We start from the raw sequence: 27,659 nt of genomic DNA on the forward strand, positions 1-27,659 counted from the left end.
TACATAATAAAAATGTTCTGATATATTTTAATACGGTAAGATATAAAATTACATTCTCGCACATCATACAGAATATAGCTTCCGCTGAATATTGATTATATATCATAATATTCGTGGTAGATGGAATGGTACAATTAAAAATAATGAGTATTTTACATGAGGCTAAAAACTGAAATCACAAACTGTAAAATATACCCTTTAAAGCATGATACATAAAATGGCGCGTTGAAAAATAATGATTGGAAAGACACAATTTTCGTAAGTGAGGGACAGACAGATAGTTTTTTCAAACAACTTAATAAAAAAGCATATGTTTTTCAGCTAGAATCTCAGATACTGAGTTCCCATTGTGAAGGGATGTTTTGAAGTTTTGAAGTTTTGAATTGGGACTTTCTTAAAAATGCCTCGTTGAAAAAGTTCAACTTTTTCTCAAAAGTTAATAAAAATAAACGATTGGTTTTTTTTTAAACGGATTGAATCATTTTGTCCTGCAACCAGATTAAAGTTTGGAGACGTAAAGAATACCTGAGAGGATTATGGGATTAAAAAATGATGATTCCTCTAAGTTTCATCACAGACTTAAAACTTCTGAACACTATTTCAAAAAGAGGTGTTCACTGAGAATTTCATCTCAAAAACTTGGAAGGATAAGTTGGAGTGATTTATCTCATTAGTTGACCAGAAATTAGAGATAGCAGGTACTTATGTAAATAAGAAACTGGAAGAAAGAAATGACGATACAATAAAATGAGTATGAGTTTCTTATGAATGATTTTTCTCCTTTCTGGGAACAGTTAATTATAAAACTAACAAACTCATACAAAATACAAATATTCAACAGAGAGGAGGAAGAAGAAAAATAAAATGAAACAAGAAAAAGATAGAGCAAAAAACAGTAACTTTGCCTCTACTAAAAACCTAAGATGAACAGTATCCATAAGTTAATAGGTATCATACTTGGAATGACTAGAAAAATTGGGACTTCCTGACTCCAACCCATTCTTGGGCACAGAAGAGAAATTATGGGAAAAGTTGAAACAAATGTTGAATACTTTATGTTAAGGCTTCAACATCAGAAAATACTAACAGTTTTGCAGTATAGTTAAAAACAGATATTTTCTGAGATTCGAAACTGACATACAATTTTCACAGAAGAAAATCCACACACCTCTAAATTCAAATGCAGAAAAATATTACTTGCCGGACAAATACTCAAAAAAGCAAAGGTAATTTAAGAATGTTGAGAATACATAAGACATGAGAAGGAAGAATAACTTGAGCAAAATTACGAGTATGGGCGATTGCACATTTTAAGAAAATTATCAAAGAAAAATTAAATAAATAATAAAAACTTTACGCAAAAGTAAACTTGAATAGAAAACTCACGATGATTTAATTGTGTAAGTAGATGCAAAACCAATTAATCATCGGAGACTTCCCTTGCTTAAAAAAGAGAAAGACATTTAGAAAAAGTCAGTCTTGGGAAACCTTCATTTTGGGTTCCTTTGGTTACCACAGCTCTTTATTGTTTGGCTTGAACAAAACCACTAAAAGACACTTATCAACGGAAAGAGTAACTTATTTCTATGAATTAAAGATTGGAAAGACACTTTCTGTCATGAGACTTAAGTTAGGTTAATATTACAGACTCGAGTTATATATATTGAATGTTGGGGGAAAAAACAAACTTTGACTGCTTTGAATAAGAAAATTGAATTTTAAGCATTTTTACAGCAATTGGAGCCTTTCAAAAATTTTTGTTTCTCTGAATCATGACAATGTACTCGTGAAAAGTTAAAAGGTTTAATCAAACTGGAAAAATGTGTACATTGGTTGCGATGTGTCAAAAACTTTGCCTCTATTTTATTTTTTACAAGGAGATTGAATCAACATCATACCTTGAAATTGTCACAGAACCAACACTCTCTTATACATAGAGAAGAAAAATCACCGAAGTTTTCAAGATAAGACTTTGGTAGATTTCCATGTAGAAACTAAACAATGACAGGAAGTCTACAACGTCCCTAACCGAGATACCATTTCAGCAGTTTCACCATCAAAAGCTCCATAGCTCATAGGTGCATCCTCATTATTTCCTGGCTTAAACTGTATCTGACCCATTCCGTTTCAAGTGTTTAGAGCACTTGTTTCGTTATATTTGCCTTGAGACTAAAATGATTTGTTAAATTTGAATATTTGCGTGGGTGTGAACTTAGAAACAATATTAATCTGATACAGAGAATGTATTAGCCTTGCTAAGCAGTCAGTCTAAGCTCACTTAATTTATAGCTCAATCAAGGAGTGAAATTTAAAATAAAAATAATTAAATCGCTATTTTCAAATAAAAAATAAGCATGTCTTAATACATAGACATTCAATCATACAGCAACTCAATTGAATGAAAAAAATCACGTCAGTTACAATATCACTGATATGGGTAAAAGCTCCACACTTTCAGAAGAACTTCCCTTTTAAAACACTTGAACATGGAATTTTAAAATTTTAGACTTTATGTGATGGTGCAAAAGCCTCACAACCTACTGTCGGATGTATAGCTTGACAAAATCAGCTTTTGCCAAAAAAATGATTTATGAGACATCTACATGAAGTTGGTTCCTTAATAAGTAACCTTCTTTGAGAGACCTAAATGCATGGACTGAAGTGAAGTTAAGAATGGAGTTAGACATACAACATTATCATTAATTTTCTTTTGGGTTTTGATGCTTGGTTAAACTACCTATGTGATGAGGCTTAGGAGTGAGTCTTTCACACTTCTGTACAGAAAATCTCTCAACTCAAGCTCATTTCAAACAACGATTAGAGGAAAAGTAAAGACTACAGTAAAAAGACAAGGGCATCACATTCAAGAGTAAGACTCTTAAGATGTGGAGAAAAATAAATTGGAGCATAAAAGAAACTTTGTAGTGCTAAACTTGCTTTTGGAATGTTTTCAGTTGGTATTAAAAGTAAGGCAAGAATGTCACTCCTTAACCTTTGATGTCTTTCTTTGTTGTGCCTCAACAGTATTTCTCTTTAGACAATAGAATCTAAGCATCGATCAGGATGTATTTTCTTCATAATTCACTTGATGAAAACATTTTTTGGATAACATCTAGTACTCGTGATATTTGATTACTCCAGTATGCACATCTAGCAAAGTACTAAGTGCTACTAAGTACTAACCTTATTGCAGTTCTGTGTGCTCATGAAAAAACATGATTTCCTACCCCCCAAAAAATGGTAATGATCAAATAAAAACAAAAGCTTATTGGTATACGAAAAATAGTATTATTGGTCAGTTGAAAGTAACTTAGAGAGCTCTCTGATAATGCCAAAAATGTTTATACCATTAACTAGCTCTCGCTGAGTGCTCCCACTTTAAGCAATCTGATGGAAATTAAAAGTTCTTCTGAAACCTCTAAATGATACTCCCCATCCTCAAATATTTTTAAAAAACATAGCAAACTTAAATCTAGGACTAGCGACAAGTTAAAAAAATATAAATTTAAAAAGAAGATACGATATACTTGTTACATATGACGATGGATGTAAGCAAAGGGTAAATAATTACAAAAAATAAGCAGAGAATTGGTACAAAATTAGCCTCTTACCATTAAATGACTGCTCTGGCAAAGAAAAAAAAAAAACCAGCAAGAAAAGTATACTCAAAAAACATGGAAATTAAAGTAAATATATAAAAAAGATTAGATACTATGAGTAAATACAGCAACGGAATGCACAAAGAACAAGTACGGTGCATCAAAAACATGATGATAGCTGGTGAAAGATACACTTCTTTGACTGATCAAATTAATCATCCTGCAAAACAGACAGTACAAAGCAATGAAAATTAGTATGAAATATGATCAAATTATACTTCGTATTTTGCTTCCAAAACGTTTTTCATATTCATACAGAAAGTTTAGGGGGAAAAAAATACAACGATCAGAGGACAAGATAAGAGGAATGATTCCGCAGTTTTTAAGCAATTACTCAATTAGTAACTTTTCACTTGCACTCTCTCTGGGTCTAGAATGAGCAAAATTTAGCATATTTTTATTCACAAGCTTTTTGCCAAGAGTTGCCTGGGTTCGCCAGAACCATTAAAATAGGTTCCAGAGCATTAATGTTTTATGGTCATGAGATAAAAGGTTCCAGGGTGAAAATGAGGTCAGAGGTGTTTTTTTCAGGTGCTTTGCACGGCTTCACTTGCCCTTCAATGTGATGGCTCTAGTTTAAGCTCATTTTTGACTGCTTCTTTTGAATAACTAAGTGAAATCAATTTAAAAAAGGGGAAAATGGAATAAAATCTAAATACAAAACATATTTACCCATTCGGACTCATCTACACCTTCCATTTTGTCTTGTTCTAGAGTTGTATCAACTTCAATACTACTGAAAATGGACCTTTGAATCTGCAAATTGCACGAAACAAAGAAACAAAATTTAGATCATTGATACAGGGACCTTAAAAGAGCCCCTTTATCTGATTCGAAGGAGTCCTTTTTTGCCGTTTCCAAGGGACCATTTATTGCCGATTTGAAGAGGCCTTGATGCGGTTTTATACCGCCTCTAAGGACCTTCAAGGCACCGGGCTCTTTATCGCCGATTCGACAAAAGGGTCCTTTTTGCCGGGGGCCCTTTGGTACTGATTCAGAGAGGCCTCGAGGGCGCATTTCCATGCAATTTTGAACTTTGGAGGCCCCTAGTAGGGATTTTTGTCAATTTTTTGTTTGTATTTTTATTTTCATTTTTATTTTTATTTCGATGGCTAAATTCTGAAAACACGTATCTCGGAATCCGCATCATTAACTCATGAACCCTGAGACTCATAAGGATACACGCAAAACATGAGCATCCTTACGAGTCTCAGGGTTCATGATGCGGATTCCGAGTTACGTGTTTTCAGAATTTAACCATCGATTTATTCATTCATTACGCGTCATTTAACTAGTAAACGGCACTGATGGTTTTCCTGTTTGCTTACAAAAACTGACGGAATACATGATGCCGACTGATATCTGATTTCCAGAAAGATAACGAAAAGATGAGTGTCTCTAGTACAAGTCTACTTCATGCATACAAAAAAGATATTAACATAAAGTCTTAAAAAAACTCTATGCGACCAAGTTACAATTTACAGAGGGCTCTTCTGATCAGAAATTTGCTAAGATGCAGCTTTTTGAGGATGACTTGTTCAACAGCAGTCACTAATAATTTCAAAACATTTCTGTATAGTTTAAATATTTTACTCTGTAATATAACTTCATTACAGTAGCCCGTAACGCCTAACGTCTGAAGGGGGTGAGATCGCAAAGCAGTCATGGGGTGGAGCTCCCTGTTTTCTGATAACAGAGTAGAAACACCTGGCAAGGATGTGTCATGAAGAAACAAGTCCTATGGGAAGAGGTAAAATGCTTTAAAAATTGATCATCAGCAGTGCAGTCAATCAAACCTCTCGACCCTAAGGTATTTTCTGGTCAATCAGACCTCTAAGGTTGCATTTATGGTGAGCAGACTCAATCAAATTAGATACGGATTCAATTAAACGCTTGAGACAGAATGCATGGCATTGAATCAGCATGTTTAAATCCACTCGATTTAGACATAACTATTGTACATACAGTTGTACGCTCTATTTTAAGAATTCTTCATACTTTGTAGTTGCATTTGAAAAAAGAAAAAGGAAAAAAAAGACGCAATTATGATTTTGACGATTAGGTTTTATCACATGTAATCCCGCATTGTGAGTCCGTGCACTACACTCAGGTGAGAATAACCTCAACGCGATCTTGATTCAGTGCTATATTTGCATTCCTGTGCCAATTGGTTAATGTTTCGTGAAATATTATCTCTGATTTCAAGTTTGTAATAAAAAAGGCAATTTTTTATTTCTTTTTTTTTTTATAAAATTGCGTTGATTATTTTGATTGGGTGCAATGTGAGTTGTTTTTGTTACTTCATTTTTCTGTTCTGTTGTTATATTGGTCTCTCTAAAGTTGGAACTCCCTTTCATTTTAAGTGTGTAGAGGGTGGCTATCCTAGCAAACGGCTGAGAGAGCCAACCTCTATACTAAAAATCAGGGGACGTGAAATGAAATGAAGAAGAATGAAATGGTGATGAACAAACTATAATGAATGACTAAAATATGAACAAGAACAAAATGACAATGATATGATAGGAACCTCTCTCTACATGGGTCTCCCCGCTCTGGCCGTAGCCACGGACCGAAGTGGGGGAACAGCTCCGCGGGTCTTGCCGCGGTACTCTGGCTAACGTCACCGATTCTACTAGGGGAGCGGCGAGCGTACCCCACGTTTGCGGTCCCGAACACGGAGTATACACGCTAGACAGCAGTGTCGAGCGTGGATACTACAAGTGAATTTGTGGATAATTTTAAAAAAGAAGCCTCATACCCATGAATTTTAGATTATCAAGAATCCAACATACTTGACAGTATTAATGATGGTAAATCTTTCATTTAAAGTTGGAATGCGTAGAGATAAGAGTATATATGGACGGTGAAACTGCAAAAATGCGTATCATCGTTGCAGCGTATCAAAATTGTTGCTCTTTTTTTTAAAAGGAGACCAAACCAACATCATGGCTCGAAATTTTTCAGAGTATTCTTCACATAGAGAAGGCAAATCATTGACGTTTTCAAAAAAAGACGTATAGTAGTTTTCGATGTAGAAAATAAAGTAAGAAAAGAAGTCGGCAACGCCACACACCAAGATAAATAGTTCTGCAGTTCCACCATCAATATGAAGTTGACTGTCATGATTTAAGTTGAAATAGGTATCGATTAAAAGCTTACCCGCTCTTGAACATTCTTCGCAGACTCAGAGTTCCATTGGTGAACTGGAATATCTTTTGATACTGGATGTTTAATCTCTACATTTTCCAATCCTGAGCTCATTTCATTGATGTTATTGGATTTATTCTGCACTTCAGATACTAAGGAATCAGAAATAAGTCATGTAGTACCCAAGAGGTATATTGCAAAAACGGAGTTGAACAAGTAAAAATCAAAGACTAGAAATTTTTGGGAACGCCAAAATTATTAGCTTCTGTTATAACTGTTACTTTTTGAGAGGCTGACAGAATTGAGTGAGAAAAATCCCTGTTTTAATCCTAACCATTGGACTAATTTTACTGTGAAAGCTGATAGTTTTAAACTAGCCACGTTATTGAAACAGTCATTCTAAGTAATTTTAGCTGAAGGTTTGATAGTGAGGTCCCGCTTTAAATGCGATAAAGTAGGGTGCAGTTTTGGAGCAAAGTTAAAACAGTAGTCTAGTCTTAAAATTTTTGGCACTAGTCAATAATAAACTCAGCAACACTTAAGCTGCAAGCTGAGAATTTGCATCATTTTTCACCAAAAGATGGCAGTCGAGCTCTTTTACACAAATTCATCGAAAAAAGTGAACCACCTCACAATAATCAACTAAAATACTGAAGCAAAATTGCTGAATTTTTTATTGTAGTAATCTAAACGTGGTTTGATATGCACTTTAAATGTAGCACGCATTGAGACTAGATAGGTCAATAGTAATATTGAGAACCTAGATTAATTCATGATCATTGAAGCAATATTACACATGATATTGAATTCAATAAATGATTGACTGATAACTCCAGATCTTGGTAGCTAAAGAGGAAAAATAAAACTTACAAGAAGTCATTTCACTTGGTTTCAAGCTGATCCTTGGACAGGGCTTGTCTCTTCCACTAAACCACTCGGCTGCAGTAATAGTTGGTTTCCATGTCACTCTTGTTGGCGGAAATAGATCATCTTGGAATAGTTCAGTCTAAAGAAAAACGTAAATTATGGAGATGAGATCTCTCCTTCAAAGGTCCCCTTAGTAAGATTTACCTTTCTCACCGCATACCTTAAGGATTGGATTGATTTCATAAATTATGATGAAAGATACTGGAGCAGCGGGACAGCGGAAAAAATCACTGTGGGCCAGTCAGTATTTAGAGTGATTTTGGACTGGTATGTCTCCTTCACACGGCAAAAAAAAAAACTAATAAAGGGGCAAATTACAATTCCTGGTCACATTCTTAGTGCCAGTCTGCCCCTAGATGTGATCTTCATTTACTTCTGAAAAATGCAGGTCTCAGCAGAGAAGGCAACAACATTTTGGTGATCATTTCCCAATATTTTAAAAATAATTTTTGAACTTTTTTACAGCTCAATTGCAGTGATACTTGGAGTAAGCATGGGGCTTACTTCAAAAGTTTCCCAGACACCCTACTCGGATTGAAAATGTTTTCTTTTTGCATACATTATGAACGATAAAAAAGAGTTCAAGTTCTCAGCATTGAAGAATAAATAATTTGTGTAAATATACCTGAGACACAACTGACACTGCAAAATGATGAATTGGAGGCTAAAGAATAAATTTTGGAAAATGTTTTTGAAAGATATGAGAGAAAACAAGACCGAACAAACCTTGATTCGTGGAACAGTGAAAGACAATGGCTCAATTGATGAGTTAGTGAGCCGAAGCGCTTTTGCAAATTCTACAGCACCTACATCACAATATATCTTGGGAAGGAATGCAAGTCCTTGATTCTGAGATGGGCATCGATGGTGGCTCAACGGACACAAGTATGGAGATTCATCGCTCACTTCAAAAGCAAAGATAATCGAGTCACCCTGTTGAGTAACATTAAGGAGAAACATGAAAGAATTTTTCAATGCGTAATTTAAAATAAAAAGAAACCACATCCAAACCTGCAAACTTGAGTTGACTTTCTTGATCTAGCTTCACTTTGCATTTGTTTATGATATGTTAAAAAATACTGTTGGGAAAAAAAGTTTGAAAAGTTGATCTTGCCCATAAAGCATTAAAGATTGCAGCAAAAATTACGCTGGCGTAAACGGGAAAAAATCTAGTAATTTAGAAGAGGCTTGGTATCCATGCGGAAAATGCAGTTGTGTACAGAAATATTACATTTTTCTTGTTAAAAAAAGCATACATGGAGAGTACGGGAACCAAAAACGTTTAATTATGCAGAGCATAGGAAGTGGGGTGAAGGGTAAGATTGTCTTTATGACACCATGTCCAACAGCGTCAATTTTAACCTGATGACAATAAAAATTCCAATACTTTTCATGCATGATTTTTCAACAAACACGAAAAATGTAAGACTTCACTAAACGATAGTACAAGCCCCTTTTGCATGGCTTGATTTCTTCCTATTTGAACCGATGTAATTTTGGCCGCAAACTTTAAGACTCCAAGGTGACAAGACCCTCAGATATAGCTACATATAGCGGTCTCAAGAGGGCAAGCAAGATAAATAAACATCAAAAACAGCCGATGAAAGACCAAGGTACACTCTACTATAGGTATGGACAAATGGAATTTTAGAAAGTCATCGAAACGCATAGATTTGACGGTATCCAATGGTACGACTGCGGCGCCATATTGAAAACTTATTTACTTTCCATTTTGAGAGTGGGTCTCATCAATTTTGTGTTATTTTTTCGTGTTCTTAGTTTAGTTTTTCGTTATTTTGACTTTTATCCATTTTTTAAATTCGTCTGATAGCTTATTGAAGCTACCAGATCTGCCAGAACCTCATTTTGAACTGCGCGGCAAAGACTGTACGACTTGCGACATCACTCGATGGCCTATATTCTCAGCGCTGCTACTTTGACACCCCGTTTGTCCAAACCTGTAGTAGAGTGTACCTTGATGAAAAACAGGGTCACTTGAGTAACCATCAATGAAGGCATCAGCGACATTCATTGAGTTTCATGATGTACAACTAAAAAAGTCAATTTGTAAGAGAATTTTTAGGCCTAAACCTTCGTTGTGATGTGAATGAAAAGAGGATGAGATTTGATCTTACCCTGCCGGTCAAAAACAATGTAGATCCATCCTCATCATAGAATGGAATCAATGTTGAGGGGGACACATCTAGGCTGAATGTACTGATAGGTGTGTCAAGGTTCTCTTTGCTGAATAAAATGATTTTCCTTTCCGAGACTCTGAAATCATGAAATAAAAAACTGATGCGTTATAATGGTGTCAAGAACTTTTAAACACTGCTATGCAACCATTTTCACAAATTAAGATTATATCAATGGCTGAAAGGTGAAACCATGTGTCTCCATTGCAGTTTTTCAAAATTTGAGTTGGTATTAAATTGTTTTGAAGAGAAACGAGCCATAAAGTTGGCTTGAAATTTATACAGAATATTTTTCTTACTGTGAAGAAAAATCAAAGAAGTTTTTAAGAGATTGCATTGACTAGTTTGCCGAAGTGAAAATAAAGTATGACAGAAGGTTTGCAACATAGCAAACGGAGAAATGTGGTTTCGCACTTTGTCCATTGATATTATCCTCTCGCACATATTATTATGTAAATGACTGATCTACAACTACCAGCACTATGCAGTGCAACACATGAAGAAAGCTGACTAACATCTCCTTCTCATATAGTCCGATAGTAATAAGGCTTTTTCGTGATCGTTGTCGGCATGTGTCAAAAAAAATGAAAACAATTTAGGACCAAATTTACGCTGAAAAACTAAGTACTTTGTTTTCTTGGTGTTTCAAGAATGTCCAACATTCAATCAAAATATAAAAACAGTTGCCATAAGAAATATAACTTACTTGTCAAATCCGAGAACAACCAGGCAAGTGCCATCCAAGACCCATGTGATACGGGCCCCTCGTGAGCCACCAGGTCCACCTTTACCCTGTTTCACAGGAGTGGATGAAGCTCTTGGGTTGTAGATGCGTAAACAGTTGTCTTTGCAAATAGTTGCTATGTACTTCCCGCACGGTGACCATGCAAAACTCATGACCTGGGAGGAAACAATTTGAAAGCAATCATGAGAGACCGACTTGAGTGAGAAGGATTTTTTGTAAAATTTTGAGGAAATGTTCAAAATTGCTTAGATGAGGTGAGCAAGGTAACTGGACCGCCTTAAGCAAAAAGAAACCAAGCCACATCAGCTACTGCCAAATTTAATTAGGCACTTTAATTTTTTACATGAAAACTGTTGTAAGAACAGAGTCTTTGTGCAGATCTCAAGGAATTTTCTGCACAGCACGAACCAAATTCCTTAAAATTTTCAAAGGAATCCGCACATATGTTCTCTTGTAGAAAATTAAATTTTGCAATTAAATTTGGCAATAGCTGATGTGGCTTGGTTCCTTTCTGTTAAACGCGGTCCAACTGAGAGGTAAATTGATGAAAAATATTGCGAACAAAAATAAACATTCAGATTGAATCCTGCTAGAATAGTTTCCCAAGCCTAGACCCTGTCAGACTTGAAGCTGTCCAAAAATTATGTTAACTGTAGCTAAACTATCAATCAGCAGAATTAGTCACTCGGAGACTTTTACCACAATTTTACAGACAACTTAAGCTTTTGGCAATACATGGAGGACAAACAAATTTAGGCTCTAACCAGGAGAGAAGAATAATTTGTTTCATTTGAATCAGAACTGACACGTTCAGGGGTCAATTTTTGTCCAAAAAAAAAAAGTCCTTCTCATCAACTACTAGGAAAAATAAGGCAATTAGCAAATATGACAGCATTTTGAATGCAATTTCAAGGAACAGAGTTGGGAAACAATACTGATGTTGTACATGCGATTTGAGTATCCTCTAGAACCTTTTCTTTGAAAATCTCCCGCCAGGTCGAAAAAGAGGATTGAAAAAGTTGTAATCACACACCTGATCTTGGTGACCTTTCAGGGTATGCACCACAGTATAAGATTCCAAGTCCCACACTCTAATCATCAGATCGTGCGAAACGGTTGCCATGACATTCTCTGCAAGTGGATGAAACTTGACACTGAAGATTTTGTCAGAGTTACAGGAGAACGAGTGCTTTGGAGAATTGGTGGGCTCCTGCAAACCACCTTCCGGAACAATCCATTCCTTGATGGAGCCCTCATCACAAACTGTACATGAAAATTGAAAAATTTTAAATAGGGAATTTTTCAAAATGACTATACTAAAATAAGCAGCAGGTTGAAAAATTTAATACTTGTAGAAAGAAAATTTAAATAAGATAATCAAAAGGGCATTCTTGGGAAAGCTTATGATTCTTTTTAAGAATGCTTCTTTTTGATGGTATTAGTTTTAACTCCTTTCCAGCAATTTCTATCAAGTCAGGCTTGTTATAAATTGACAAGGAGACTCCCAAACCAGGTATCTCTTTTAGGGTGTTTAAAAATCTTCACTCCCTCTTTCATTTTTTTTTTATTTGATGGAGAACTAATCAACATTATTCCTGAAAGTTTTTGCAGAATTTTCTTTCCACAAGGAAGAAAAATCACAGAAATTTTAAAGAACTGACATTGATTAGTACTCTATTTAACGATAAAGTATGACAGAAAGTCTGCAACGTTGCAAACTGAGATATGCCATTTGGGATTTTTCCCATCGAAATACTCACAAACAATGCAGCTAAATCTTGGTCAAACTTGGAAATACTTAAGCGCAGAATTTAACCAATAATTGGTGGTATATCCAGGTGTATATCAGATTCGGCCAACTTAAATAATTGGTCGTCATGATACTCAAAATTTGAATAGCTGAGTTTTTCTCCTGGCAACATAATATTAATTTCCTTGTGATTCCTCTGAATTATTGAATTCGTGGGCTAGAAACTTTCACTAACCTGCAATGAGGCGACTAGAATTGAATGGATCCCATGCAAAATCCATGACATTGGTTCCATTGACTAGGGTTGGAAGTACTCCATCTGGTAATTTTCCTGTCTTATTAAGTTCTAATATTGCAAGTTTCCCACCAGGACCACCAAGCACAATTGCTGCTCTCTCTCCGTTAGCTGGAACGAGAAAAATAACATAAATATTGTGGTTTCTTGAAGTAATTTGGATGGAAACCTAAAATGAGTCAAAACTCTTCATGAGAAGCAAACTTGAACTAACTTTGAGAATACTACGCAAATCACAAGGAGCTTTAGCACTGGCTGAATTTGGTTACTTTTTGATAAGACGTTCATTACGACCCTTTTAGCATGATGGGCTTAAAAACTGAATTTTTCGACACAACAAATTTGAATAAATGTGGACAGAAAAGTGAAATTTTCACCAGTTCAACACACATTTTTTTTAAGAGATATGGAGATACTTTGAGGCATTCACAAATCGATACTACTCAAAAATTCAAGTAAAAAAGGTATCCAAACTATAAGTAAAATTGATTAATTTTGAAATACATTTTTCAACTTAAATTCGAATAGCTTGACACAAACTTGGGATTCTTTTGACAGAAAATCAAGACTTATTGCAATGAATATTAATACACTTCAATTGCACAAAGTTATCTTAATGAAGTTATGTTACCATAGAAGCCATCACTTTCTCCACTAATTTGGCGACTTAAGTTCCTGATGTTCTCGATGTGAGTGGATTTGTGTCCTGGGGTTCCTTTCAAATGACGGAATTTGGAGACACGACCTGAAAAAATAAGAATAACATGCAAAAATACAGGTCATTGGTGTGTAAAAATAAGAATTTATTTAATTTATTTTATTTTATTTTTTACAATTCAGAATTTATGAAGATCAGAAACTTTATGTACTAAAATAACGAAGAAAAAATATTAAATATGATTCAAAATACAATATTCCAAACTGTTTTGAAGATGGATGACAAAAATCTAGTACATTCTGATCATTAATAAGATACTTCAAAAACGTAAACTGATTATAAAAGAAACAGAGGGTTACTCCAATTCTAAACAGTTCATCAATACTATATAAAAAGAGTAATGGGATAATTATATTTGTGCCTTGAAAACCTCTGATGCAAAATCATGCTGGCAGAAAATCTACCATAGGTTAAATTGCTTTCCACAAAAAAATATGTAACTTACCAAAAACGGTTGACGTGCGTTTTGGAGTTGGTGTGGCTGGGGTCAATATTTTCGTGCCATTTTCTTTCTTTGGTTCCATTTTCGGGACAGACGTCTGTAGCAAAAAAGAAACATAACTGTACGGTAAACTTTAGCGTGGATTATTGATTAATTTATAGTACATGCATCCAATTCTGAGATCTGGAATTACTGAATTCTAAATTAAAGTTCATATAGTTTTTTATTTTTCACGTGATTATGAAACAGTCAATGCAATCCATGGACAAAATTAAACTAATAAGTTTGATATGAAAGTGTGAAGTTTGATAACTGATTTAGTAACATCCTCCGCAGAGAAGAAAAAAAAATTCCACTTCCCTGTATCCCAAGTCAATTTTTTGAAAAAGTTTCAGAAAAGAATCAGCTGATCCGCTTTCTGTGATCGGTGACAATACAATGGAGAGAGGTAACTAAGGAAACGCATACAGGTATCTTGGACTACTTACCATGTTTGATGGTTCTTCTTGGTACATTTTTCGACGATCAGCAAAACTACTCCTGTCAACTCTGTCTCTTTTGAAGCAATCTGGGGCATCGATATCTTCTGATTTTGTTTCTGAATCGGTCTTTCCATCGGAATCAGAGGAGCTCTGTTTCTCTAATCCAGGAGAGATTATCTTCTCTGCGCTGCTATCATCGGAGGAGTTGAGAGAATCTGACCCATTTTCATGATTCTGAAAAAAAGCCAATGATAGAAATTTAAGCTTAGGATATTATCATTTTTTAGTGTATGATCCAAAGCCAAACACACTATTATTAATGATTGTAAGTGTAACCCAGCTGGGAAATACTTGAGTATACAAGTCATTCTACGCTTTACGGGTCATCCGGAGCCCTTCTCATGTCCTAAAAGGCTAGCCAGAGGGTAATCCTTGGTCCTCATCACTTGTGACACACAGGAATAACTTCCACTTGTCGCCTTGTAACACCCCACAGAACATTGCAATGAAATGATAAGAAGACTTTTCCATGGACAGGGAAAATAATTTCTGACGGAACAGAACAAACAGGACTTAAATTGACACCCTACAACCAGCTATAATAAGACTACTTACATGGTTAGCAGCATCTTTGTTAGAGTGATAATCCGGTTTAGATGCATGATGCCCATTTTGAACGCAGTTGGCCCCATACATACTTTTGGGTGCTGAAGGAACGGAGAAAACCTTGTCGAACTCGGATGTTGGGGAAGTTTCACCAAGATCTTTTAACTTAGGGGCTGAAAATGGTTTTGGGCCTAATCGAGGCTGTAAAGAGATAAAATAAAAAATTGAAATGCCAGAAATGCGTAATTGATAGAAATACATATGAATAACAGAGCATTTTCTGATTTGCAAAAAGTGAGGTAAGGTGATCTTCTGGCTTGATTTTCTGACAGTAAAAGAATTTAATCGAATTGAGGACTGATCTACATTTAATTATAAGAACTAATTCGAAGGGAAGTATGAAATTGTATTATCACCAGAAATGATGAAGATAATCGTACTACTAAGCACGGCTGGCTATCATCGGCATACTCTCAGCTTTTTAAGAGTCCTTTGTGACTCTTGATTCCTTGAAAGCTTTTTGTGTTATCCTCAAAACTAAAAAAACTAAAACAAGTTGATAAAAAGGCTATAATTATTACTATACTCTTAGCTTTCTAAAGAGCTCCAGTTTTTCATACTTGTGTAGAAGATCTGTGAGTAACATGACTTTTTTTGCATTCATTTCAGAATGAAATATTACGGCTGAGGTGACTGCATCTTAAAATCTCTTGTGGATTCCTTTTGCTTATTCAGGACAAAAAGGAGCATTTGTTTTTATTTCCAGGAACATATTCACAGAGTAAAAATCAAAATTTCTTATTTAAAAGAGACTTGCGGTTAGTAGTAAAGCCAAGGTCAATCATGGTTAGATCTAAGTTCATTAGTTTGATCATGTCTGTTAGATAAAATTAAATAGTGGTGCAAAGCATTCTTCTTGAGTTAGACAAGGCATAACAAACATACAGAGACAGCAGGTGTATATACACATGTATTGACAGATAAATTGTTTAGAGAGTTGGTAATAAAGTTGCTCTGTCATTATTTACAAAATAAAAAAACCTGAAATATACAAAGAGAAGTTTAGAGGTAAAGAAACAGAGACAAAAATAATAAATAATTCAACAGGAATTATTCACTGAACAGGGATTGCAACACTATTCTGGCACAAAAACTCAGTTTTCATGCTAATTATCTCCCTCATACATCCTTTGAAACACTGATTAACTAAGAATAGAAAATCTTGTTCATTTTCAGGATATAAATGCTGGAAATTAATTGTTCCAAATTTTCCACCCTTCTTTCAACAATAAAAATATTTAAAATCGGTTCACATTGGAATTCAAAAACTCATAGCAGGAATCAGAGTTTTCAATTTTCAATTCTCCTGCCCTTCCTTGTATAAATAAGATGGACATGTAAAAGTGATACCAGTTAAAGCTGGTGCCAGGATGCACTGCTAAGTTTAAACTGAGTTCAACATTTTAAAATGCGGAGCATAACAGACGAACTTTTTGATAAATACATAATAATTTAGGGTACCAAAAGGTTTGACATGAGAAAGGCAACAAATAAAATTAGTGAATCCTCTAGAATTTCTCTTTCCATCTTAAAAATTGGAAAGAGCAGAATTTTCAAGTTCATGACAGCCTCAATAGGTTTAAGAGACTATTTTAAGCAACTCTTGTTTCCCTCAGTGTGACAGAAAAGAAATATAATCAATCTCTGAATGTTTAAAAATAGACAAATTTCTCTAAAATCCCTTGATCACTCCGTATTTCATGCACTTTCATGGGTGAAAACTCAAGTACATAACATAGAAACACAAAACTTTCCATACTTGAAGAATAAACAATAAATAAGCACAGAGCCACTTGTACGAGTATCAGCCTTTCTTAACTTTTAAAAGACCTTGCCTAACCTAGAATTTTCTGGTGAAGAAAATAATCCTATTCAGTTTACATCCTGGCACAAGCCCCACCTGCAAAAAATACAAAAATCTAACCTTGTATATATTGACTTGAATGGATGAAACAGTTGGAGGCCCTGGAGTTCCGGAGTTAAGAGTCCCAGAGGGCGCTAAGGAATTCGTTCTGGGCCTTGCAACTGGTTTCTGGTACACATCTTCGATTTGTTCCGATAGAGCTCGCGACACTCGAGGGAGTGGCTTCGGAGGAGTCGAAACGCTCTTTTCAATATTCGAGTCTCTCAGATTAATAGCATTGTTTTCTTTTAGTTTGCGTGCACCATTCATTACTCTTTCATCGTCATTCTTGATGAATGGACTCTGGAATATTCGGCTGGACTCTGAGATGGATTTCACCGCAGGGGTTGATTCCTCGGTTACTGACTTTGGTTTGTGATGAGCACTTGCACGATTTTGCAAGGCGGAGCATAGATCCTCTAGCGATGCGTACAAAACCTGTTCATTGGTGAGAAGCAAAATAAGCAGAAAATCCTTTGAGGCATAAGTCTGAAGCTTCAAAAATTTAAGAGAACTTAAGACCTCTGTTCCTGTTTTTGAGTTCCAGTTCTTGAACCCAATAGGATATGAGAACATTAAAAGCATACTTATACTCAGAAAAATACATACAACTTCTTACATCTTATAGGAAGCAGGTATTTCATCAGTGGCTTCAGATTACTGTTTATATCTTTAGTATTGTAATTTGTAATTTTTGGAATTTCTTGGCTTTGATTTCCCCGCGAAATGGTGTGGACCCAGCACCATTCCTCCACCTTGTTTACATCTTTTATTGATATTTGTTGACGTACCCTCACCAAAGACTCTTCAACATCAGAATTCAGGGGTGTTGATTCCTTGATTGGACTAAGAAAGTTCATTTTTCCCACCAAATAATTAACTTCCCTACTTCAATTTAAGTCAGACGAAATTTTTGAGGATTGACTCTTTTATTATAGAAGATGGTCCTCATGCAAGAAATTGAACTTTCTTTGATCCCAGATGCTCATGCATGGGGGGGGGGGGGGGGTTGACAAGTTTTAGAAACTTCTGTGAAAAGAATTGAGGACATCTTCCAGTATTGAAACTGTTCACAGGTTATAAAAAATTCTAAAATTGGAAACAATATGTAATCTAATCTGGTTGGCTGGTTGGTTGAAGCAAAAATAAATATTTTTCATTATTACAAGTATCGTTTATGGGGTTGAAATTATGATCCCTAAATGAGCGATTAAAAGAAATCAACACCTTCACTATAATTCAATGCAAACCATTGAACAAATGCATTAATTATGGGGGGGGGGGGGGGGTATGATGTAAATTCAAGGAATTGCCTTAGCAAGAAGAAATATAAAGAATTTTTGAAAACTTTTTTTGCTATGTTGGAAAGTTTTATTGATTTTTGCGTTGAAGACAACATATTGTATGTATACTATTTATACAAAAGGCAAAATAGTGTAAAAGCCAGTAAGTGAATGCAAGCACATATGAATAGGGTTAAAATAAGCAATGAATTAAAAAAAATCCAACACCAAAAAACCGAGCATTTCATGCAATTTATAGGCTGCAGGATATCAAAATACGCGTGAGACCTTATTAAAAACAAAAATTCATGATTAAATTAAATTGAGGTATCTGGAACTAAGAAGAACCTAGAGGTGATTAAATACAAACGTAGGCATCTTGTATGTAAGTTTAGGGTGATAGATTCTAATGACTAGTGATTTCATTTTGAGATCATTCCTTTAGGAACTCGAAGTTATTGAAACAATCATGAATAGTGAAATTCCAAATTTGAAAGATTCTTCCTACTGATTGGAAACTGTTTTTTTGATAGTTTCTTTGTCAATTTATCCAAAATGTTGTATGAGCAGTTTAAATAAATTGGAAAATATTTTTTTATGAGACTTGAAGAGTTTTTCGAGTTGGCCAATTTTTAGTTAAGTGGACTTTCTTAATGTTGTATAAATTTGTGAAAAAACAGGACCATGCAGTTAGTAAGAGTTGGCAGGGTTTTCAACTTATTGAAGATTGACTATGATTTTCTTAACAATTTGGAACCGAGTCCATCACCCTTTTTAGAAAAAAATGCTTTGATACTTCTCAATGTTCTCCTCAGAATGGAGTGCATTGATGTGTAGAATCCAACGTTTGTTGTTCAACTTACCGATTCTGCTCTCTCAGCTGCTGGGTCAAGACTGATTTTTGGTACAGGATTGTTGGCTCCTGTGAGCCACTCTTTGGGTTTCAGGGGTGAAACTGCACCATTTGTCTCTGGATAAAGATCAGCATGGAAGTCTCTATATGACTGCAACATACAAGAATAATTATTCTATGGTAGAAAAAAAAATAAAAACCCAGGTCTCCTAAAGAACCACAAAACAACGTTTGCTTGGTTTAACATCAAGCCTAGATCGCTAAAACTAAAAGTGAAATTTTATACTGTATTTACTCACATTACATAAATGTCCACCATAAGCAAAAATTATAGGGTTCCACTTAGGAAAATTACATTTCCCTCAATTTGGGTAAAAAAAATTCCAATAGGCTACAGTTTACAAATTATGAAGAGAAACTAGCATTCTCGAGCAATTGGCAAGAGGCTTGAAAATTTTTGGTGACACATTTCAAGAATAAAACAAAATGAAACTATTTGACAACGCAAGAGTTAAAAATAAGGCAGTGGTTAATGAAAGAGAGTAGAAAAAAGGCCACTTCTTTATTAGCTTTTTTAACAGAGTCACAACTCTACAGTGTAAAATTTCAAACTCTAATTTTTAAAGAGCATTAAATAGTATAGCAGCATACTGCTCAAATAAGTGTTTTATTTCTTACGTAAAAACATGTGTTAACTCTTCTTCTTGTTTGGAAATCATGCAATTCTACTGTCCAATTTAAAGAAACAATGGGTCACTGGCACAAAAAAATTGTAGTGCCTCATGTAAACGTAGCTGATGAGCTGAGTTAAAAACATTTTTCAAAATTTTTTTTCTGATACAAGGCTGTAGAGGGAATGAGCTTTAAAATTGACAAAATGTACCCTTCCGTAATGTCACTGGGCAGTATTTCTTACTTAAAACCATTGTATTTCAAAACATCCATGTATGATCATAACTTTCTAAATACTTGTCCGATTTAAAAACCAAGGATATTTTCATACTCAGCTCAACAGGTGGTTTTAATTAGGGCTGTGCGAGCCTGGTTTTTTGGATTCGAGCCGAGTTCGAGTATTTTTTTCACTAAGTCGAGCCAGTTCGAGCTTTTTTCGAGCTTTGAACATGACCCTCAAGCCGAGTCGATTCGATAAATTTTGATTTTAAACAGAATTTAAATCCTAATTTCTCAACAAATAATTCCAAACAAGACTCATAAGAGGGTTTTAATAAGTTATTGTCGGATGACACACTAGAAAGATTTACACTAAATATGACAAAGTTGTTTTGTATGTTCGGCAGTAAGAGCCCTTAATGCCCGCTAGGTCGTGTCGGCCGTGTCGCCGCGGCAGGTGTCGCCGCGACGTGTTTTTTGGAAATCGCGCGATCCATATTTTTTAAAGCCGCAGCACCTTCTTTTCTCTGCCGCCGCACACCGGTTTTTCTGGAGCGCCCAAAGGTCCAAAACACGTGCTCAACTTTCAGTTTTTCCAAGCGGCGGTCGCTGGCCGCAGGTGGAAATTTGGCGCGCGCGCAGAAATTGCGCTCATATGAACCAAAGCCCATTTTATGCACGCGATTTCGGGTCGCCGTGTCGCCGGCGGCTGGGGGTTGGCGGCCGGGGGCGGACGTTTGTTGAATCGCTGCGATCCATAGTGTGTCGCCGCGGCCACCTTTTTTCTGCCGCCGCGACACCGGTGTGTTCTACGAAATAAAGGGGCCAAACCATCTGCTCGAGAAGTTCAATTCCAAGCGGCGGTCGCCGAATTTGTCGCGCGCATAAATCTATCATATGACTCCGTGTAGTTTTCAAACCACGGCGCAGGAAATCGCGGGCGGTACGTCTGTGCGCGGGCGATGTAGGAAATTGGCCACGAGAACTCTGATGTTATTCAATCGGAAATGTTGGCAAATCTAACAATAGTTTAAGTATAGGAATGAAATATTGATAGTTGGACTCTGTCGGCGTTTCCCGCGCAAAAAAACCGAAATACTCGAAAAAAACTCGTGTTGTTGACACCTCGAGCCGAGTTCGATACTCGCTCAACCTAACCTAACTTTCGTGCCGAGTTGAGTACTAGCGATGCCGGCTCGACTCCGACTCGGAAAATTCGTATCTCGCACAAGCCCTAGTTTTACTTAAACCAAAACTGTAAACATTCCATCTCTTGCCACTGACCCATTATACAGACCATAATTGAGTAATTTATAGAAGTAGAGGAAGGTGACCTCACCTTTCTGGGGACTTGATACATAATAGGGATAACCATGGAAGAGGTCAGTTGAAGTACTCGGTTAACTTCAGCCTCCATGACCTTCAATGCTCGCTTTGGGACAAGACATGCTCCTTTAGTCTGCTCTCCTGTATGTCGCAATCCCTCAACAAGGAATGGCTCTCTAAATTCAAAGAGGAACAGAATTACACAATGAATAAGACTGAGATTTCCAACTACCAGTCTTTAAAAAGAAATTTTTTAGATTATTCACCATGCATCTGGCTTCCGTAATGATAAAATCACTTTTTTATGATACACACACATTTGATACATTTTTGGACTGCATCATTTGAAAGTTAATTCAGTAAACTGGGCTCGCAGTAATTTTCACTTTTTTTACTTTAAGATAGCAACAAAAAGAAAAATGTATTACTTTTCATTACATTTACGCCTAAATGGGAATGTGATCATTAATGCAACCTTTATTTTTTTGTGCAGCGCAGAACGATGGCAGGATTCGGTGGATGGTTTTCAAACAATACAGCACCATACATTTTCAGGAGTATAACATTCCTACCTGATACTTCCGTAAAGTATTTGATACCCTGTTCTGGTCAGATACAAAAAATTTAAATCCAATTTCAGTTCTGATTATGCCAGAAAACCATTTTGAATAATCTCTACTTCTTACAAACTGCACTATTCTTTCAACAGTCGGATATCGAGGGAGGAGGGACGCTGGGATCCGCAGAATATGAAATTAAAGACATTTTACCTGTCTGTGACCTCCATGTACAAAATTGTGATATCTCCTTTTCCAGCAAGGAACAACATATTTGTGTCTGGATCGAACAGTGGGATCAATATGCTGAAACCGAAATAGAATCAACATTAAACGTTTTCAAGAGAATGAAACTGATTACTTCAGTGAGAGGAGAATATTGAGATACATATAAGCAGAACTATCTCCTAAAACGCCTTTTTTTAAAAATAATCTAAATTTTCCAGAAAATTGGTGGATATAAGAGGTAAATTAGGGTCATGAATAGGCTCCGCACTACAAAATACTAAGGTCTCTCTCGGCAGTTTTCTCTGAACAGACCTGTGATATTGTCTGTTGTGTTGAGTTTGTTGCTTGACTTGTTGGGAAGGGTATAACTGCTTTCCTTACACAAGGAGCAGACAGAAAATATGACAAATTTCTAAGGAAAATTTGTTAAAATTAACCAATTTTAAACAATTAAACGATTAATTTTAACAAAAATTGTTCAAATTAAATAATTAACTCACCCAGTAGAACTATCTAGACACAAAGTTTTTTCAGGCTGATTCATGACACGTAGATCACGCATAATAATTTCTCGTTGCCTTGACTGAAATTATAAAAATATAAAGACAATGAGTGTATTTGAGCAGCTGGAAGTAAATTGTAAAAAAAAACATAGACGGACATGAAAAAAGAGAAAACCCTGAATGATGAAAATTTTAAAGACTTAAATTATCTGTAAGATCCATTTAACCGAGACAATTAACACGTTAACTGCCACGGTTTGCCTCATAATTTGCGGTAAGTTAAGAGATGCAAAAAACTTGCAACTCTTACAGATATCGCTCTGGGGGAGCGGTAGCATTGTCTTGTATAAGTCTATGCATCTCTTGGACCCGTGTGTAACGAAAGGTTCAGATATGCAATGATAGGGTGCTTTTCTACTCAACGGAAATGACTTGAGAATGGCTTCCGTAAGTCCCGGACCCTAGGAACCGGCAAGGTGGTCAACATGTTCAATCCAATTTGTTTTGAAGTTTCCCAAACACTGAGATGTTAGTAAATATAATAAATAAAATTTAAAGATTTTAAAAGAATTCCTTCAGCACTTCTCTTATTGTATCTACTTACTTGCACTGATGCTCATCCAATGGAGTACATCAAAACTTAGTGCATATTGATTTCTGCAAGTCCGATTAACTCGAATGATAGAGATAAGCCAAAATACCCTCAAAACAATACTTACTGAATTAAATCCAGTGGTTAGTATGCGATTCATGTTGCCTAGCCAAACTACGCGGGAATCTTTGATTCCATGATGACTGATGCATGAGTGTGTAACGGCACCATTAGCTGAGTTACATCGAGGGTCAATTACTCGTAATTGTTTGTCTTTGCAGGATGTCACCAGGAGCTGCCCATCTTGTTTCCATGACAAGCTTTGAACCACATCACCATGGTCATTGTAACCTAGGAACAATAATATGTTCATGAAGTCATCTGAGGTCATAGTGATAACCATACATCAAAACTTCACTTTCAACGATTAATAATAAAATAAATCCTTCATAATACAGGGAGAACATTTCCAATTTAGGAAATCAGGATGGATTTAAAATAGGAAAAGAAAACAGAAATTCATAAGAACTCCCTGCCCCCTTTGTGTGACCGTCAATCCATGCAAAGTGATCGGATAGACACACGCTGCACAATGCTGATGATGGGACCGGCTAGAGACGCTTCCACAGTTGTCTTCCTGACTGCTCCTGCTAAAGTTGCACCAAAAAGCATATCTCTGTAGTGGAAAATGTGTGCTTGAATGTGTTTTCTTCCTGTGTAATAAGAATTTCAGTTTTATACTGAATTTTAACACATATTGGCAAAATCGCCAACTCTCTGTCTAGATGGCACGTGTGTTGAGCCATAATCTCTTCAAAGAATAATAGGTTTGCTGTGCTAGAAATTTTGACCGATAAGATTAAATTAGCTTGTGCTTAAAGACCTTACAAGATTGACACAAATCAACTAACTTATTAAAATGATTTGATCGATACTTAAAACACAGGTAAAATAATACATATCCACCACTTACTGAATACTTTCTTCTGCTCAACTAAGTCCCAGAGAAAGAGAGAGGAGACAGATGTTGTAGTCAGCAATGCGTCACAAACTGGATGAAATGTAACATTTTCGACACGTCTGTGACCATGGTTGAGCATACATTGGGCATTGCTCAAGTTTTCGGTCAAACCATTATCTGGAATCGTCCACAGTTTTACCTGAAATATAATGAAACTAACTTAACCCTTTTCAACTTGAAGATGAGCCAGTATCATTTCTTGAAAAAAAGTTAAAAAGTTAAAAGTTAATTTCTTAAAAAATTGAATCGCACTAATCGCAAGTGTCAGGAGCGCTTTACCTTCTGAACTTGTGGCTGTTTGTTTGATGAATGGCGGGGACTTGGTATGGAGGCCTGGTTTGCTAAATCATATCTATTATCACAAGAGAAAGCAGTGATGAATTGCAAGGGTACATCAAAATTTATATGCATCCTTTGCACAATCCGCTCTACTTCGCTAGAGAGGCAGCACAGAACAACAGGAGAGAGTTAAAGGCAGCAGAGAAAACAGGAAGAAGCAGGGCCTAAGCATGTACGCGCGAGTGGAGAGGGTGATAGGAGCGGGGCAAAGAGATGAACTGAATGAAAGGGGCAACCGCTTTGCCATTCTCAACTACATATCGTCACCTTCCAGGCAAAGTATCACAAGCGCCATGCGACGTTTAAAAATTTCCGCCGCCATTTTATTTTTTTACTGAGAAATTGTTGGTTGAATCTGTTTGGAAATTTCACTAAATTTTATCGGCAGCACAAAGAAAATTCAGTGAAATTTTCGGACAGCTTCGTTGAACAATCTCTCTGTAAAAAAATAAAATGGCGGCGGAAATTTTTAAACGTCGCATGGCGCTTGTGATACTTTGCCTGGAAGGAGACGATATATTATCTGTGAGTATTCAAATTATATCCCTGCTCTAACTGATCTCACATTTTTTTAGCAGATGTCAATTAGAAATTAACATGATAGATATTTCTATGGATTAGATTATTGAAAACCCAATTGCTCAATTTTTAGGTGCTTAAATTACCTCATTTTTTCAGATTTAAAAAATCAAAAAACTGCTTCAAGAGAAGACAAATACTAGTAATTCTTCTATTCAGAGGTTTGCTGAGATTGAAATAAATGAAGCTTGCAAAAAATTGGTATGGAATTTGATTATGCTTTCAATTATTAAAAAAAGAGCAAGGAAAAAGGAGTGTTAGGTCATTTTGAACCATATCAGGTAGTAATGTCTCTCTTACCATACAATCTTGAGATCCAGTTGCCAGTAAATTATCGTGGAATGGAGAAAAATCCATGTCAGTAACAGTGTCTGAATGTGCATATAGTAAAGGCATATTTTTTGGTTTTCTCCCACAGTCATTGATTGGTAGTATTGCCAAATTTGAACCTGATAAATTAGAGGAAATACATTGAGTAAGCTTGGTTGGAGGTAGGGTAACTTGTGAAAAGAAATTTGGAGAGACTAATTCTAGATTATCCTTTAGAGTTCTAGACTAATTTGGCTAAGGCATTAAATAAAATAGTTTGATGATAAGATGTATAAATATTGGCTACGTATCTAGAGCCCTTGCCTTGAGCACCAGGAGAGGAAGCTAATTTGAGGCAGTATTTCGAACCATATGTGCTTGAAAAAACCTGCAGTACCTACTCATTTTATCGCTATGATATCTAATTTGCAAAGAAAATTTGTTTTTGATTAAAGCTTTCGTCTCTTGTTGATTCTGAGAATACTTCACACTGCACACAAAGGAGAACAGTAAAACATGGAATACTTAATACATAGATACATCATCAGGAAGGTGATGAAAATCAGAATGTCCTCTAGTCATATTGCTCATTAATGCCGCATACCATCAAAAATAGAAGAGAAGTGGGTACTTCGATGGTTGTTCCAGTTTCAAAAATTTTACTCTCCCTCCAAATAGGGTTCTACCTTTTCGAGTTGTATATCAAGACTATGTAGACCAACGAAGAGGCATGAATTAAAATATGTTGAAAGTAAAAATATCTGGTTGTTTGAAATTATATCTAACTCACCAGCATGATCCACATTAAAGGCCATGAACATGGCCGAGGCAGTGATATTGTTTCCATACGTTTGGTATGAGCCCACACTAATGTCTCGGATACAATTCTCCGGTTTGGGTACCAACGGAGCTGCATTCTTGTACTTTGATGCCTTAAATCGCCAAGCCATGTTTGAGGGATCTGCAAAAACAAAGCTTTTAATTAGAGGATACTGAAAAGAAGAGGATCATAGTTCTCTTAACAGATTTTCGATACAAAATTTGAGAATTGATAGTATTACGAGTTGATCAACAAAAAGCTTTAATTAGTTGCCCATCAATTAAATATGAGAGACACAAAATAATATAGCTATAAATTTTCAACCAGAGGTGGAGACCAATTCTGGCTCTGGAGCCTGCTTAATGCGAGTTAATTCTAAACTTTTGGTACAGATATAGAATCCAAGGGTTCCAGGCCTCTAACCTCACCGATTCTCAGTATCTTCATCATCGTGTTTGGTTAAAGGGTTGAACAATGCTGATAGGAGCCACTTGTCTCATTCACACATGCATTAAGTAGGAATATTTAAATTTTAAAGTTAGCCAGCAGGAGCTTGCTTATCATCATGTACTGCTGAAACCTTCCGTACTCTTGGCTCATTTACTTATCTCCACGTCAGCCAAGAAACAGAGAAGTTAGAATGTCCAAGATTCTCAACTTCAAAAGAAGTAACTGCAAGAGGATTTGTTAGAGAGTTTAAATTGCATGTGATCCTGGTCAAATCAGATATTGTAAATGTATAATGCATACTTGAAACAAATATCCGCTAACTAGTGATAAGAGCTAGGCGAATTCGAACAATCTAATATATACACTTAAATGTCATGGCACTTAAATACCATGTAAATTCGCATGAGATAGAATATATTATGTGAAAAGAAACATGCTTCGATAGTTGAAACTGGAAGATTTCGATGACTTGGGTGGAAAAACATAAATGCAGTGAGTGGGCAGGTAAACAATCGGTCCACAACAGTGAGATAAGGGAGCAACTCCTAAGAGAACATACCAAACGAAAAGAAATCCCTGATGTTTCAAACTACATTTAACGAAGGTAATGTGTTGATAGGGCCTCTATATTAAATCACAAGCTTTTCCACAAGGACAACTGTTCGATTGGACGTCGAAAAGGAGGCGAGGTGAGATGACTCAGGTTTATGAGTAAACAAAACAAAGAGCCTCTGGCAACTCTCGGGAAGACCTGTGCAGGAGATCACGACACGAAATTAAACTGCAATAAAAAGTGACTGACCTTACATTCCTTGACACAGAAATTTTCAAGAGAATAATTTATTGCTCACTGAACTGCTGAGATGGACAAATACGGACGTACAGACGCAGCTTTTTCTCACTAGCGCCGGTATAAAAACACAAACATGGCCCACCTTGACGGTATTGCGGGTTGCGGCACTTGGAATTACAGTATGCG

General features: G+C 36.0%; 1 protein-coding gene across 3 annotated transcripts; it reads right to left on the reverse strand.

Moving 5' to 3' along the window:
• On the reverse strand, positions 1-27,642 carry pod1 (coronin). 3 transcript variants are annotated; one of them, XM_019045186.2, is made up of 23 exons: positions 27,483-27,642; positions 26,201-26,371; positions 25,402-25,550; positions 24,136-24,322; positions 23,290-23,513; positions 22,568-22,650; positions 22,053-22,145; positions 21,296-21,458; positions 19,076-19,216; positions 16,951-17,367; positions 14,976-15,167; positions 14,367-14,594; positions 13,882-13,975; positions 13,350-13,463; positions 12,659-12,829; positions 11,707-11,936; positions 10,635-10,828; positions 9,869-10,007; positions 8,460-8,666; positions 7,677-7,812; positions 6,819-6,958; positions 4,332-4,415; positions 1-3,819 (listed from the first exon to the last, which is right to left on the reverse strand). In XM_019045186.2, exons 2-23 carry the CDS (start codon positions 26,358-26,360, stop codon positions 3,811-3,813), a joined length of 3,555 nt encoding a protein of 1,184 aa, XP_018900731.2. In that variant the 5' UTR covers positions 26,361-26,371; positions 27,483-27,642; the 3' UTR covers positions 1-3,810. The 3 variants fall into 3 exon arrangements, with proteins under 3 accessions (XP_018900731.2, XP_018900732.2, XP_072155656.1); XM_019045187.2 differs by lacking the exon at positions 27,483-27,642 and adding an exon at positions 27,240-27,455; XM_072299555.1 differs by lacking the exon at positions 16,951-17,367.
• Between the last annotated feature and the right edge of the window lie 17 nt (positions 27,643-27,659).

The sequence above is a fragment of the Bemisia tabaci genome, chromosome 4 (assembly GCF_918797505.1).
Source record: "Bemisia tabaci chromosome 4, PGI_BMITA_v3".
Classification (NCBI taxonomy): domain Eukaryota; kingdom Metazoa; phylum Arthropoda; class Insecta; order Hemiptera; family Aleyrodidae; genus Bemisia; species Bemisia tabaci.